This window comes from Chanodichthys erythropterus, chromosome 21 (genome assembly GCF_024489055.1).
Source record: "Chanodichthys erythropterus isolate Z2021 chromosome 21, ASM2448905v1, whole genome shotgun sequence".
Classification (NCBI taxonomy): Eukaryota; Metazoa; Chordata; class Actinopteri; order Cypriniformes; family Xenocyprididae; genus Chanodichthys; species Chanodichthys erythropterus.
In genome coordinates, this window is record NC_090241.1 from 20,366,943 (window position 1) to 20,384,004 (window position 17,062).

Consider the following 17,062-nt stretch of genomic DNA (forward strand, 5'->3'; position numbering starts at 1 on the left):
ATTAAATACAGGCAACAGGAATAGTTGTTTTCCCTTTAAGACATGCACGATCCAGTACATATACTGTTAGGCTACGTTCACACTGCAGGCTGAAACGACCCAATTCCGATTTTTTTTGCCCCATGCGACCTGTATCTGATCTTTTCATGACAGTCTGAACGACACAGATCCGATCTTTTCAAATGTGACCCAGGCCACTTGGGTATGTGGTCCTGAATCCGATACGTATCCGATCTTTTGAAATGCGACCTCCGTCTGAACGGCCAGGCCACATGTATCCGACCCGTACGTCATTGATACGCTACAAATGTCATAATTGTGCGTTGAAGTAGGCGGGAACGAGAAGATAAACAACAACCATGGCGGACGATGCTGCTGAGACCAGTCAATGGAAGGGAAGCGAGGTCACAGATTTAATTAATATTTGGGGTGACAGCTCTATTCAGGCCAAACTCGAGGGCTCTTATCGGAACCGGGCGGTTTACGATAACATTTCCAGCGGAATGGCCGAGCGTGGTTACAGACGATCCTGGCTCCAATGTCAGCGAAAAATAAAAAGCCTCCAAGCCAAAAACAAGGAGGTTAAAGACTGGAACAAACGAAGTGGCCGTCTACTTCCGCAAACGAGTGACGTCGTTGACCGTTGCATACTCTTCTGCGCATGCGGGTCACTTCTGGGTCATTTCACGTTCACACAGGAGATCACAAAAGGTCGCATTTAATTGAAAATGTGAACGGCCTTGCAAAAAAATCTAATTTTTTCAAAAAATCGGAATTGAGCATTAAGCCCTGCAGTGTGAACGTAGCCTTACACATGCACTGTCTTTCTCGACTAATATACGTTCACTTAAGACATAACTGACTATGTTTGCTAGGATACTTGCTAGGACGGGCATGTTGACATAATTTTTGTATGAATTTGGCCGCCGAAGCGCAAGACTTGAAAGAGAACTCCGTATTTGCGCGCTGACTGGAATAAGCGTGTGCACGCGTCGCATGAGCGCACACAAATCTTCTCACAGCGCTTGCGAGTTCTCTTTCGCGTCTTGTTCTTTAAGGTTTAAATCAGCAAGGCTTAAATGAGTTAGTTTAAACACAGACAGGCGTGTGCTGTTCAGGGGTGTGTTTCCCGAAAGCATCGTTGGTGAACCATGGTCGTAAGTCCCATTGAACTCTATTGGTAACGATGGAACTTGCGACCGTAGTTCGCTTCGGGAAACAAGCCCCAGGTCTCACCTGCGCTCGCACGCTATCAACACCCGGGTGATGACGGCGTAAATGACTGGACATTACAGCAGACGGCACTCGCAGTTAACAGTTTACAAAGAGTGACTGTTTTGTCCACGCTTTCTGATTATCGTTGTTGTAACGTTTTGTGCATCCATCGACTGAAACATACATTATCTGAACTCTGTCTGTTTTCCACGTTGCTATTTTAAACAAACCATATTAACCAATAGTGCAAGTGCGGCCCGTAAGTGGAAAACCGTATGGTTCGATTTTTTTACTGTGAACCGTTGCACCCCTAATACATATATATCCGAGTCCTGATCGGGAGGTAATGTCCGATTCCAATCGAGTTTGAAACCACATGATCGGGCCCGATTTCCGATCACGTGATCGGATCTGGACATCCCTAGTCATCAGTGTCAATACTGGTATCAGTGATACTGGCCTTCAATCATAGTGCTTAGTAAAAAGATGTCATAAAACAAATATTTAAAATATACTGTTTTTATGTTGTTTCTACATTATTTTGGAGATTCAATGTGAAAATATATTAAAAACTTTAATGTTAGGTGTGATTAATTGTGATTAATTAAAGAAAAATGTGTGATTAATTAGCTATTTTTTTAATCGATTGACAGCACTAATTTCACAATGTTACTGTTTTACTGTATTTTTGATTAAATGCATGCAGCCTTGGTGAGAATAAGAGGCCTCTTTAAAAAATGTAATGTTTCCAGACTTTTTACAGGTACTGTGCATTTAAAATGTACTTTTTTTTTGTTTTAGAAAAACACAGCAAAAACAGCTACTGTTTGCTACTGTTTGCAAAAAAACATGTTGCACTATAATGATTTTTGGCCAATCAAATTAGGGCTGGGCGATATATCGCATGCAATTGTCACGCGCATTTTGTCAGTAAAGCCGGTTCCCTGATTACCGCTAAATCGCCATCACCTGCTTTCAAATAGAGCGGCATTTAATAAACTGAGCCGTAGATCACTGACAAGCCACGCAATATCGCGTTCATATCGCAGATGAATCGTGACAATCGCATGCGATATATCGCTCAGCCCTAAATTAAATGCTGCAGCAACCAACTATCAGTGACATAACTAAACCCTCTTGGCTTAAAATGTATGGTGATCAAAACTGTACCACTCGTATAAAACATCTTGCACTTTGTAAGGGAAAAACATTATGAATTGTTACATGAATTTAGCAGCACTCAGCAATATCATAACATTCTACTTTGCTTCCCCTAATACTGCACAGTCTTCTGAGGATATGTCTACATTAATCTAACATTCACCTAAGTGGTGAAATATTTTTCTAATAAAGCGATTGTGCCAGAAGAACAGTGTGAGAACTTTATGTCTGGTCTCTCTGTGTCATCTGAGCTTTTATTACATTTCACTCATGTGCAGTAAGATGATTGAAGCTTTTTCATATGTGGATGAGCAACTTTTGGAAAACAAAAACACCATTTTGAAAAGTATCTGGATTAAAGATGTAGCCTGAGAGGATCACACAAACTCAACACACATTTCAAGGCAGCTACACAAAGCCTTCTGCTCAGATTCTGCTGATTTGTTCCCCTGCCCCATTCTCTTTCCTGATGCTCACTGCTGATGATAAAAATCAATGGAGCCTCTATTGTCTAGAGCAGCAAAGTAATGAAACCTAATCAGGATGACTCATCTTTGGGACAGGGACAAAGCAGCATGGGGTCCACAACCATTGTCAGTATTTAACTCAACTGAAGCCACAGTTACACATGGAATGGCCTCCATATCAAACGACTGAGGATAAAAAATAAAATCTGTTTATAATATTATTTAACACAGAATTAACCTTTAATGAGAAGTAACTAGTTTTAAACACATAACATATCTGTATCCCCTTTAAAAAGTGATCTTGGTCTCTTGACCTTCTCAACTGTATCCAACAATTAAAATCATACAACAGTGCATAATTTGCAATAATCTGTTTAATAAGTCTTCAAGTCATTATAGTAAAAACATGTAATTAAAAACTAATATTAATTAGCAAAGGAATAATTTTGTGCACTCGTATTTCTAATCTACAGTATGATGGGAAATAATATTGTTTCACATTATCAAATAATTTTTATTATTCTTTAAATTTAAAAATAATTCATTTCAATACATTTTGTGTCTGCCTGTTCAGTCTGAAGTCATGCATCACTGTTTCGAGGACCAAATGCTCTATCAGACACCAAAGCAAACAACAAATGGTGCTAATATACACTCATGTTGTGATGTAATACTACTGAAAAATCATGATTCTAACCTTTACCTCCATACCGAAATCTCAGATGGCCAGACAGTGATTCATCTTTTATGAATCGCTAAAATATTGGTGTCCAGGATGTCATGAGCCCGAACACTTTAGTGTACACGGTGAGTTTCTTAAAGGGTTAGTTCACCCAAAAATGAAATTTCTGTCATTAATTACTCACCCTCATGTCATTCCAAACCTGTAAGACCATCGTTCATCTTCGGAACACAAATTAAGATATTTAAACGAAGTATTTATTTTTGTTTTGTTTCTGCGCACAAGAAGTATTCTCGTTGCTTCATAACTTTAAGGTTGAACCACTGTAGTCATGTTGACTATTTTAACAAAGTTTTTAGTACTTTTATGGACCTTGAATGACGGTAATTATGTTGCTTTCTATTGGGGATTAAAAAAACCTCTTGGATTTCATCAAAAAATATCTTAATTTGTGTTCCAAAGATGAATGAAGGCTTTACAGGCTTGGATCGACATGAGGGTGAGTAATGATAGAAATTTCATTTTTGGGTGAACTATCCCTTTAAAGCTTAGCTTAAATTTGTTATATGAATAAACACTGCTGATAACAGCTGTTAAGATAGTATTTTCAATTTAAATAAGTAGAGGCTTGGCCTTGAACTTGACCAGTATGGCTCATAATATTCACGACTTACAGTAAAGGTGCAGTAAGCGATTTCTGAGAAACCAGTGTTGCCAACTATTTTCAAAGAAAAGAAGCCTGCTCAAAGAGTGTAGATCGCTCATGTCAGCGGAATGTGCTGCCGTTCCTCTCAGCCACTCACTGAACAGAGTAGATGCAAAGAGAGGTGTGACTGCAGGGGGAAAGCAAGACCTCGTGCTCACAAGTTACTGAGGTTTGTCCAAAAAGTTGCTAGATCTGTCACTAGATGCTTTTTTGAAAAAAAAAAAAAAAGAAAAAAAAAGGGACTAAAAAAAGTCACTAAGTTGGCAACACTGTGAGAAACGCTGTTGAAAGTGCATTGAACCGAGCAGCAAAACACACTTGTAGCCAAACAGCAGTAAGGGTTGTATATACTCATGATGGGGGAGGAGAGAGAGTGAGTAAGAGGGAGATTTGAAGAAAGAGAGAAAATTAGAAAATGAGCGATGGCTGAGAGACATTACAAAAGAGAAAAGGTCAGAGGGATATCACTGGAAAAAGAATGGATACACTGTAAAAAATGATTGTGATTTTAACGGTAAAAGACTGTAAAAATGCTATGGTGAACAATTAATTTGTTAACAGAAAGTTTCCGTGCTATATATGGTGAATAACTGTAATCGATCTAACTGTACATTTAAAGCTGCAGTCCGCGATTTTTCCTCTTTGTCGCCTTCTCTGTTTGAAACCTGCAATTGCAGTCATATGCGGAACAGTTATCTGTACGTGCGTTGTGCCTCGGCACAGCTCGTCAGCGCGGATGAATCTAATGTTTGCTGTCAGTCACCGCATCGGTGTGGATACTGTACTTCAGAATCACAGATTCTACGTCTTGAAAGTATGACCAATATAAGAATTTTCACTGGAAAATATCATCTGAACAAGTAAGTAACGTCTGCCACTTTTGTTCTGACCAACTGAGGAAAAAAGCATTAAGCCTACAATAAATTGCGCCAATGATGATTAAATCTAACGATCGCTTAGCTTGGATCATGCCAAACCGTGCAAATTATTATTACTTTTATATTGTTCTCAAATTAATCATTAGCATTGTGTGACTATGTGTATTTAGTGTATATTAGCGTTACCTGTAGATTTCAATTACTGCAGCCACTCTGTAGTCCAAAGTCTTTTGCTTTTTTCTACGGGTGAATCTCCAGTTGTCACTGATGATTGTCATTTGGACCTTTCTGGATTACAATCCGCCATCAAAATGATACGTTTAATTATTTCAGCTGCTGTGAGAAAAGGCTATAAATGATCTGCTACCAGCAGCATCCTCACGTGATAAAACCGATTAGCCTGGACTCCTTCATTTCTGTTTACGGACATGACGTAATGACGAAATGCTGCATGTTCGAATTTCCCACAGAAATCCACCATGTCGCTCTTATTATAAAACATTATTACAAGCATACCATTGTGAATCAAGCTAAGATAATGAAATAGTTTTGAACACTGGCTGGATATGTACTTGCTCAAAAATTGATTTTGGATCATTTTTAACCAAAAAAAGTTATGGACTGCAGCTTTAATATAATTTTACAGTACAGTACAGTTTTTGGAAGTGAAAAAGAACAAGTCATTGTATAATTTACTGGGAAAAAACGTAAATTGACATTCCCAGAATTCTCTGCATGACATTTGATGTATTTTTGTTGAAATAACTGTGTTTCTTCTTAGTTTTCCTGTTATATACTCAGTTATGTTCATTAGGTTTTTATGTCACATCTAATGTTGTTAAATTAATGTTTATTGCATTTTTGTAATGTCATGTGTGTTACCATGATGGTGTTTAGTGTTTGTGTGAATGACATTGTGCACCTTTTATATATTAGTATTGACCTTCTCAGCTGGTGGAAAAGCTGCTTGTGATGAACTTCGATTCATCATGTGATTCTCATCATCAATGTGTTTGGTGGTTGTCAGTGTATTATAAAAGGTACAAAACAGATATTAGTTCTTCAAAAGGTTGGTAAATTAACATCATTTAGTTAATGAAATATGGTATTTTACTGTAAATTTAAGTTAAATCTGTAAAATCTAAAATGTTGCTACCATATTTTTTTACGGTAAATTTCTGGCAACCACAGCTGCTGTTTTTTTTACCGTGAATTTAACAGAATTTATTTTTTACAGTGTATGATCATGCAAGAGCTTTAGGACCCGCGTTAACAATAAAAAAGCTTTCCAGTGCTGGACAGCCCTAAGCGGGAAGACCCTAAAATGGATGCAGAGGTTGGTTTCACAGAATCAAGATATGCCGCTGTTGTAATATTAGCTACAGTAACAGGAACGTTTTGAGTGTCATTGTTTGTCTGGAGCTGGTGTGCTGCTAAACAACTCGCAGCGACTAAAACTCTTTCTTTTACATACTCTTGTGTATTGTGTGTTCATTTTTTGTTCTTTCTTGTCATGCATTCATCATCTTTGCTTTATTTTTAGCAAAGCATTATTTTGCTTCCCTTTAGCTATGACAAAGAGACATCCATTCTTGCATTGCCCGGGTTAGTGCATTTTGGGGGTGGAGCGATGAAGGGAGGGGTGTGTTTGTTTGGGTTGATTTCAGTTTCTCAGAAATTGCTTATGGTACCTTTAAATGTGTGACATGTATAAACAGTGCTCATAAATGGCTCATAATATTCTAACTTACAATGTGTATTTGTATTGAACACGAACAGGATTCCTTACATCACGACTTAACAAGCAGATACTTAATATTAACATACATTAAACCTTCTGAGGTTGACGATCAACAATGCCAGAAGGTTGAGCATCTCTCTTCAACAATCATTAGTTGAAACAGAATAATGATTTAAGAGTTTACTATGCACCCTATATGTGTAAAGTAACATTATCAAAGCCCTTTTCAGTAAAAAAAACACACTATCATGTCTTTTATTATTGGTTTTAACAGTTCATGCTCATGCTTTAGCTGCTAATGCAGCCATTCAGCTCTGAGCGGATCAGCACCATATATGCCATCCATGAGATGGTCCAGCCCACGGTGGGAAGCACACCTCATTCAGATGAGTCATCTCACAGACAGGCCCTAATACACGCCAGACCCCAACACACACGCCTGCATACATCAATTTACAGCCATGCAGTATATTCATATGTGACTATTTAGATATCTGAAATGTATATGAATAAATAACATGGTCAGAAATACATTTCCTATCCATGTGGAATAAATTCTATCACAAACAGATAGGCATCGACGGTCCTTTCTTTCTAATGCGTTATATATGCATCTTGATGACAGATGCTCTTTCATGTTATATCATAGCCAAGGTCCATCCAGAAGGTACTTAATCTGTCCTTCCTGCAATAGAACTAATGCTTTCAATCATCAACCTACTAAGAGCACAGTGGTAGGACAATAAATTGCTTTTTCCCTCTAAGGCAAGACTACTGTTTGCATAACAGGGCTCTGTAGGGTCATATACGGAAGTACACACATTCAAGTCACCTTCATTCAAACCAAGAAACCATTTCACATAATGACAGGATCATATAACTGAAGTTCACATTTACATACAGGGCATCATGCACCATTCCCTAAGGTAAAACCAAACCAAATTGAGGGAGAGAAAACAAAAAAAAAATGTTTGCAGTTTGAATGGGCATGACACTTCTGTTCATATTCACGGTTTGACTGTTTGGAAGGGAAACAGGAAAGGGCCTGCATAAATAAGCCTGGACAAATGGTAATTCAATAAGTAATGGAAGAAAATCAATAAAAAATAATAATAAAGTAAAATAAAAATGAATAACAACTCCTTTGAAACTACTCTCTTCCTGTCTATCTTTATTTATTTAATGGCTTCCTCTTCCTGCATTAGTTCAGTTGTTAATTCAGTTGTTTCAAGTAATGTCACAAGCTGATTATTATGAACTGGCAGCCTGTTTGCTGTGTTTATCATTAAACAATCTTTTTGAAATTAGCTATATTTGGAAATGACAACAAAAAATTCTGGTTAATAAGAGAATTTTTTCACAAAGAATTTTGTTTTTGTTTTTATTTCTATTTTATTTTTATGATATCTGCAAATAATGATTTACTGTATTGTAGTACCACTGAAAGCCATTCAATAATTCAGAATCAGGTTTAATAATAATTATAGTTAAATATAAGCTGTAGCTTTCATAATCTGGTGCATTTCAGATATAAAATATTCTATTTTATTTTTATGATATCTGCAAATAATGATTTACTGTATTGTAGTACCACTGAAAGCCATTCAATAATTCAGAATCAGGTTTAATAATAATTATAGTTAAATATAAGCTGTAGCTTTCATAATCTGGTGCATTTCAGATATTTTTGCTTTGGCTAGTAGTTCTGAATGGCCAGTAACTTAAAAATGTAATAAATTGGCTGGCGGTGAGAGAAAACGTTCAAGTGCAAACCAGCAGAAAAAGAAAAAGGAAGCAAACAGATAATCCACTCCAATATTGTAAACAGGAAATTATTTGTGAAGTCTTCGATGAATGAAACTGATCTCATTGTAACATTAGTAAATAATTAAGAAAATGTTTGTAAACGCTAGAGTACATTAATATTGAAATAATATATTTTTTTAAGAAATCAAAACCTCAGCAAGAATGCATTAAAATGATCAGAAGTGACAGTAAAAACCCAGTAAAAAATAAATGTTGTTCGTTTGAATCTAGGGGGAAAAAATTATGGTTTCTACAAAAAAAAAAAATGTAGCACCACAATTTTCAGCATGGATAATAATAGGAAATATTAGCATATTAGAGTGATTTCTGAAGGATCATGTTAGACTGAAGACTGGAATTTTTTCTTTCAATATTTCACAATACTAATGTATTTCTCATTAAATAAATTCAATATTCTCATCTTTTTTTATTTATTTTTTTTAAGTCTTACTGATCCCAAACTTTTGAACTGTATTGTACATCTAAATAGTCAAAATGGCCGAAATACTAACATCACAAACAAACCATCAAATAGAATTATCTGAAGTACTTCAGGATACCATGTAAATGGAATTGAATATGATAGGTATATACAGTAGGGCTGTCAAACGTGTTATTTTCTGCGATTAAACATTTTGAACACGTTAAACAGAAAATATTAACGCAATTAAAACAAAATCCTTTTTTTCTTGGCTAGCATTACAGTATATGATTTTGGGAGAAAATCAGATGTGTGTCAGATCCACATCATGTGCATCAGGTCTTAAAGCTTTATACAGTGAAAACTAGTGTAATTTTACATTTGATTACATTATTCAGTTTCTAGTATTTCTGAATGAATACTACTACAATACTACTGAAAATGTTAACACTTTATTTAATTTGTATCTTAATTCTATTATGTTTATTTGTGCTATCACTTATAATTTGTTTTTATTTTATTGCTGACTGTTTACTTGTCTTTAAAAATGTTTGAAATTTATTATTTTTAGTTAGGCTAGTAGTTTTTGCTGTGGTATAAAAATTGTAATCACCATGGTCAGCCTGTCCCCTTCCACTAATGTGCCTGTCAGTCCCTATGTATTTCTGTCTCATTTGTTTACCCCATGTTGCTATTGGGGGCAAATGAGGAAACAGGGATGTGTTAATCCAGGGTCATATTTGGCAAACAGGTCTAATCTGAGGCCTCTGGAACAGAACAAACACCCACCCACATACCTTAACAAACACAGGCACACAATGTGCCAACTGTTAAAATCGGCATAAACAATATGCCACAATAGCGAGACAAGATCCTGTGAATTGCTGTCACAGACTGATGTTCATATAAACTCCTTCACATTCAGAAAAAAAGTATTTGGGAGTCATTCCAGTTATACAGTACATTTTGAGCTTGTGTACGAAAAAATGAACTGGCCTGAGGCTGTGTTGTAATTTAAGTATTTCAGGCACCTACACTTTTTTAATTATTTACGTAATGGCAGGAAAACTAACAGGATGCTTAACAGGATAGAACCAAACTAGATGGAAATAAAGAGCTAAAGTTAGCCATTGCTCAGCGAGGGATTAGTTTACATGAGGGTGTAGACTTGAACTTGAAGTTAGCATACGGACTCACGTAATTTTAATAAAAAGGATGGAATATTTTATGAAACAATCAACTAATATTAGAAAACGTCACAGAATTTTATCAAAATAATCGTTAATACTCATGTGTGCGGTTGTTTTCCCTACTAAAAATGTCACTTCCTTGAGAATAATGCTGGCTTTTGTTAGTCAAAAGAACATTGTAAAAGCTAACAGGATGGAAAGAACAATAAATAATTTCACTCAATTTTCAGTTAATTAACTGATATAGTCATTAGAAAGTTAAATAGTATGATTTCTAGTTTCAAATACTATGTTTAATATGTTTTCCAATATATTTAAACACGTATGATGGGAGTATGAAAATACAGCATGCAATAACACAACTTGGTCAGTTGAGCTGCACAATGTCTTTGCAATAGATGACAAAATATAAAACCAAGTGACCTCTGAAAACAAATTATGTGAGACATTCTCAGAACAAATTTTTTCAACTACTTTCAACCAACTGGTGTCAGTCATTTTTAATTAATGTATATGTACAAGTCAATTCCACTCATGTTCAGACAGGTGTATTTTAGTGTCCAAAGAGACCTATTTTGCGTGCTTACTGTAGGTGTACAGATAATAACTTCCACCACTAATAAATAATTCAACACAGTACTACATTATATGCTCATCCAAGCTAACGTAAATGTACAGTCAGGGACTGACTGATACTTTCTGAGAGCACATCAAAACCTATTTTGTCAACTATCCATACTACATGATCTATAGTCCATGGCTGAAACCATTTAAATTGTCATTGTAGTTTTAATGATGTTTTGTTTAGCACACCTCAGCCAGCATCATGCACAATATCCATCCACCATTAAATATGACAATCTGTAACTGTATTTCTACACTGCACTTTCTTGTAGTTTAAAAAAATGCAGATGTATATGAAAAAAAATAATTTATAAACTCATATACTCATTCATGCAATTGAGCTTCATTCCTTACTTGACCAATCTATTGTTGCCATTGTACAAAGGCTCTCATTCTTCAAAGCATGGAGTGTTTCTGTAGTAGGGGGCGGGGAGAGTGTTATCACAGTGAACTGAAAGCCTAGTGGCTCTTTTGATGTGCAGACAGACACAGGCACAAAAAAAAAAAAAAAAAAAAAAAAAAAAAAATCATACAGTGTGCATGTGCATTTAATGTTCTCAAAGTTGTCTATTTTCTATTTCGCTTATGTCACATTAATATTTTTTCCACATTGTTGGGCCTAACCAGTACAATGATATCTGATTACACAAATATGAATAAAATATATACACACATGTCCTGAAGCAAAACCAGTTAAGAACGACACTTTCTGTATGAAACTTCCTTCCTTGAAACTTCACCATGTGTGGACCCTTGTCTATGCTTCATATGCAGTACTGAAGTACTGTCTGATAAGATTGGGATGCTCCCGACATTATGGGACAGAGGGAAAAAAAATCTCTTTCCACTTCAGGCAGATGACTAGGCACTGTTTGCTTTAGCCTACTGGGAAATACTGCTCCAGCTCAACTCCAGTTACAGCCAAAACAACCAGAGCCGGCCTCTGTCTCGCCGCAGTACAGTGCGAGCCCTTTCACATGCTGTCTGTGTTCACTTCCTCTTCTGCTGTCTTACATCTCGCAAAGATGTCATGTGTAATTGTTGTCACTAGTGCTATCTCTCTTTGAGTCTCTCAGAATGGGCTGTAGAATTATATTATATTATATGCAGAAAATGTAGATATAGAAGTTGCTAGCCTTGTTTCATTTGTCCCATTAAATATGCTGTAAGCAACTTTAGCTGTTCTGGAACTTCCAGCAGATTCTGCCACTCAATTAGACATGCCTCTTAAAAGATCAACAGGCAGAAAGTGACTCAAAGTCTTAAATTGCAAGTTTCACAGACACATCACAGTCCTCTTTTATTTTGTACTTCTTAAAATTGGCCAAGTTAATATTATCCACTATCATGGTTGTAAAGCTTTACAGTACATATCATACTTTATGTTTTTTGGCTTGGCTGATGAGTTTGCTTTATATTACAGAAACAAAATAATAACAAGTTACATCAAGAAAGACCTATGTACATTTCTGTTGTTACGTCAAGCATTCTGTGAGCCTCCTACACAAAGTAACAAACACATCCCTTAAGCTAGACTTTAATCAATTTAATATATTCATTAAAAGTAGAGAAAGAGTGCATAATGGAATTATTATTTTATGACTCCCACATGGCACACAGACAAAACTCCCCAGTTAATACTCTAATAGACTACAGGAAACTGTTTTACTCATGATGTTGCATCGTCTTCATTCTGTCTTACCAACTGGAATAGCTACAATTTTGCAACATTTAACGGCAACATATTTTTGTACCATAAATGCAAAATCAAGATATTGTGTGAGCAAAAACACGCTGTTTTTGTGTGTCCCTTTAAATGCAAATGAGCTGCTGCTCCCGGCCCGCTTTCCAAAAGAGGGTGAAGTTTTAACATCAACAAAGCTGGAGAATCTCACGCAGCCAAAATGATTATTGTCAGTAATGGTGTTCAGCCTTACATTGTTCAAACCGGAGTCGGACACTGATGGATTGACTCAGGAAGAAGTTACAACTTTTAGAATGCAACTGGACGTTTCTAAACGGTTAGTGGATAAATTTATGTAGTTGCTGTGGAGTTGATTCAACTCATCGACTAGCATGTGCCGTCATCTTAATCTTTTGTCCAAAACCCATATGGACGCACACTATACATAGCGTACCCGTTTGCCAAACAGAGCCATACACACCAGGCTAACGTTTATGATTGCTATCAAATGCTGTGAATGGTCTAATATTTTTTCCAAAATATCGCTCAGACAGAGACGCTCCTTTTTTAGCAATCGAGCTTGCCAGGGTCAACTTGCAGGCTATCCAAGCTAACAACACTCTAAAGGGGTGATAATATTATAATAATATCCCCTTCCCATGTCACAAGTTTTTTTTTTCACATGCTTGCAGAGAAAGACTTGGCAAAACAAAGTTACTGGGTTGTCCTTTTTCACGTTTTCTGGGTTGGTAGATGCACCGGGGACCCGATTATAGCACTTAAACACAAAAAAACCATGTCATTTTCATGATATGTCCCCTTTAAAACTAGTACAATGTAACATATTATAATAATTTATATGTGCAGCTCTTTACAATCTATTTATTTTCTACAAGGCTAATTTTATCATCATGGAGAAATTCAGTGAAAATCCATTCCCGTTTCCCTGACATGGGGTTGGGTGGAGCCAAACCTCTGCTACAGGAAATACTATCACTACCACTGCCACTATTTAAAGCAGTCTATATGGCAGCCCTTCTATTTAAAAGCTCAGTCTAACCCCACCCAGACATTTCCAGGGTCACTAACAATTGGTGTCAGCTGAACAGAGAAGTCACATAATGGGTAATAACACGGCTAATTGTCGTTTCAAATCAAAATGGATGGTGATTATTAAGGAACCACTGAAATAATGAGCAAGAGCATTTAACGGTCGAAAATGTGCTTACTATATACAGCATATGTGTGCTTAATGTGCATGAGAACACGGAGACTGCACTGCATGCTACTGGGTTAGCAAAAAAGCAACACTAGCTGCATGTTGAAAATATGATAAAGCAGAAGTATTTATTTTATTATTATGAACTTCTTGGAATCATGAGGTAATAAACATCAATACGGTCAAATTCTGTCATGCTTTTGTAAAACTCAAATGATCTGTTGTGGGGATCCATATAGCTGACATTCATTTTCAATGATGAGAAGGTTTGGGAAGTCTGGGGTAGAAATTAAAGGATGGGAACAGGATGAGAAGAAAACCCTAGACGCTTACACGAGGAACCATTTACAGGGTCAATAATTGTTTCAAAATATCCCTGTAATGTAACAAGTTGCACAGTGAAAGAAAGAGGCAACAGAAACAATCAATTTTTAAATGCATTATAAACAAACACCTGATACCTGACCTTTGACTCAACCATCCGAAAAAGCCTTTCAATTCTTTTCATCCTCAGGGATGAGCATCTCAGTAGCCCAGCCCTACATGCATATATCCCTATACTAGGTATAGGGGTTATATAGGTATAACTAGGTATAACTTTTTTTTTCCCAATTCATCCAAGTGGGGATATGGCAACTTCAACCAGACATGATTAGAGATTAAAAAAAAAAAAAAAGCTTGGGAGTTGAAGCCGGTGGAATTAGCTTCCTATTTTACACCTTCAGGTAATCCAGGCATGCCTAACCCCACTAAGCCTGTGCTAGCCACACTTAGAGATTCACCTTTATGTCACAGCTATTTGAGGCAACAGTGATTGTCACTGTCACTCTTTGCTACTGCGTTACCTAACACCGAAAGCCCTGAGATCTGTCACTAGCACACGTTTGGTTTTCTATTGTGATGGGGACCTTTTTCATACTGAGCAAATCATCAATTCTATCTCCTAACCCTAAATCTAACACTCACAGAAATGATTCATCAGTTTTAGGTTTTCAATGAGATATTATTTATTGTTTAAGAGTTTCCTCACAATATTACTGATTTTACCATCCTTGCAGGAACATTCAAGATGTTTAAGACCCAGAATGTAGGTAAAATCTGCATAATAAAGTATTTAGCTTTAATATAATGTGTATTAAAAGAATGAGGAAGCAGCAAATGGTTTGTTCCGATGTTTCACATGCATGCCTCAATAAATTGCATAACGCTTGCTTGTAATCCATATACAAGGGGTGGATGACACACATATGTGCCATTTTACTCTAGTCATGGTAAATTGTGCAAACAAATTAAGATTAAATCCCCTTAACCTATCATTATTCATCACATTTCAACAATTAGATTTGATCCAGCTTCTTTGTACACCAGAAACGCCACCAACCGTTCATGCAAAAGGACAGACAACGGTGTTTGGGAGCAGGTGACATGATACTGAGTTTATCTGATCCAGTGTTATAAATAAATGATATGTTCTCTTCAGGCCAACAGTTACATAAAAACCTCCATCACACATGTGAAACAAACCTCCAAAACACAGCTGACAGTGGCGTTCACATGCGCGCACTGAAATGCACATATGAACACCTCCCTTTAAAGAAATGGCCTTGAGCAGACACATGATTAAAAATGAGTGCTGCGTTACAGTATGATGTGTATGTATGTGTGTGTGAACTCCATATACAAAGAGAATTCTGAGGCGGCCAGCTGGGCACATAAGCCGTAACTGCAAAATCCAAATAATCCTTTACAAAGACAAGCCATCTAAAGGGGGGTGAGTCGAAAGCACAAAGAAAAGAAAAAAAAACAGCAAATATGCCTGCTATTGTACATTAGATTAAATAAGCGTGTGTGTGTACATATGACATAAATTTACATGTGTGTGTGTTGGTGTGTGTCTATGTTTGAGATATCCAGCACCTTCAGTTCTATATTGAGTTACCGGAATGTCAAGCCACTCAAAATAGCCGGACAGCTTATGGCATTTAAAGCAATAACAAGCCGGGCCGTACACGCAACGAGAGGCAAACAGGAGGCAATAAGATAAAAATAGACCAAGCCCTCACCTTCCATCATGATTGCAGATTTGCATTCCTCTATCTCCAAGGAGCCTGAAACGGGAGGAGGGGAGGAGAGAAGCCCCTGGTTACCAGATGGAGAGATGTAAAAAAACAGAGCACACTTCCAGTCTCCAAAACCCTTGGGTTTAAAGTCCCCGTGTCCCTCGTACGACGGGCCGTCGGATGTTTTAGGGCTCCGCGTTTAGGCCATGGATGCTGCTGTTAGTCACTGCGGCTGTGGTCTACACGATCACCAAAGGATGCTCAAAAGGGGGCAGGAAAAAAAGCAGAGTGGAGAGAGACAGAGAGAGAAGGAGGGAGGGAGGGAGGGATGGGGAGAGAGAGAAGCTGCTGGGAGGGAGGCTTGCTGAGGTCATAACTCAGCTCAGCCAATCCCGTGTGCACTGCTGCATGTCACATGGCGAGTGGTTCATCGCTTCTGTCAGTGTCCTCGCTGGGAATTCACATACGCAGACACACGCACGCACACACACACTTGCACACAGCTTACCTTGTTATGGTGCAGCATGCCGCTCCTGCCAGAACAGAAAGAAACTGGATTAATGGCGCGTTGTGTGCCACACAGCTAAATACAGGAAACTGTCCATGTTGAGAACACACACACAGACTGAGACACTGTTTCTTCACGGTTACACACTGAGGCTCAGCTGGCGGCCCGTGCCTGTGTCGCTCTGTGACAAATCAATCAATGTGACATTACATCTTACAGAAACAGTATAGCTGCCCCATGGAGGGAGGAGCCAGCACTCACTGACTTGTGACAGGGGAGGAGGGGAGGAGAGAGAGCTGGTGATTCATTTAATATGAGGAGGTGGGTCTCCCCCTTTGGATTACTAATGAAAAGACAAAAAATAAAAAATAAAAAGGTTGGGTGGACTGACCTAAAAAGGGCAGATGATTTTGTAAGGAACATATCTGACTCAGTGTAACTAATTTAAACAATACAGGTTAAAAAATACAATAAAATGTACATGTAAAATTATGAACACTTCCATTCAAGTCCAGTAAGAATTATGCTCTCTTATGCTCAACAAGGCTGTGTTTATTTGAAGAAAAATACAGCAAAAGTCATAATGTGAAATATTAATATGATTAAAAATATATTTTTTATTTTGTTTTTGTTTTAATATATATTAAAATGTAATTTATTAATTTATTCCTGTGATGGCAAAGTTGAATTTTAAGCAGCC

General features: G+C 37.2%; 1 protein-coding gene across 23 annotated transcripts in view; it reads right to left on the minus strand.

The window, feature by feature from the left end:
- The window catches only part of sgip1a (SH3GL interacting endocytic adaptor 1a), a 71,172-nt gene extending 54,611 nt beyond the window's left edge, over window positions 1–16,561 (minus strand). For 17 of the 23 annotated variants that reach the window (XM_067374598.1, XM_067374587.1, XM_067374586.1 and 14 more), the window contains exons 1-2: window positions 16,363–16,560; window positions 15,858–15,902 (exon numbers count right to left, since the gene is read on the minus strand). In XM_067374598.1, the coding sequence (XP_067230699.1) occupies window positions 15,858–15,867 (10 nt within the window). In that variant the 5' untranslated portion in view covers window positions 15,868–15,902; window positions 16,363–16,560. Of the gene's footprint in view, window positions 1–15,857; window positions 15,903–16,362 lie in introns of all 23 variants that reach the window. The other 6 variants (XR_010893502.1, XM_067374603.1, XM_067374583.1 and 3 more) reach the window with 5 other exon arrangements.
- Window positions 16,562–17,062: the final 501 nt, after the last annotated feature.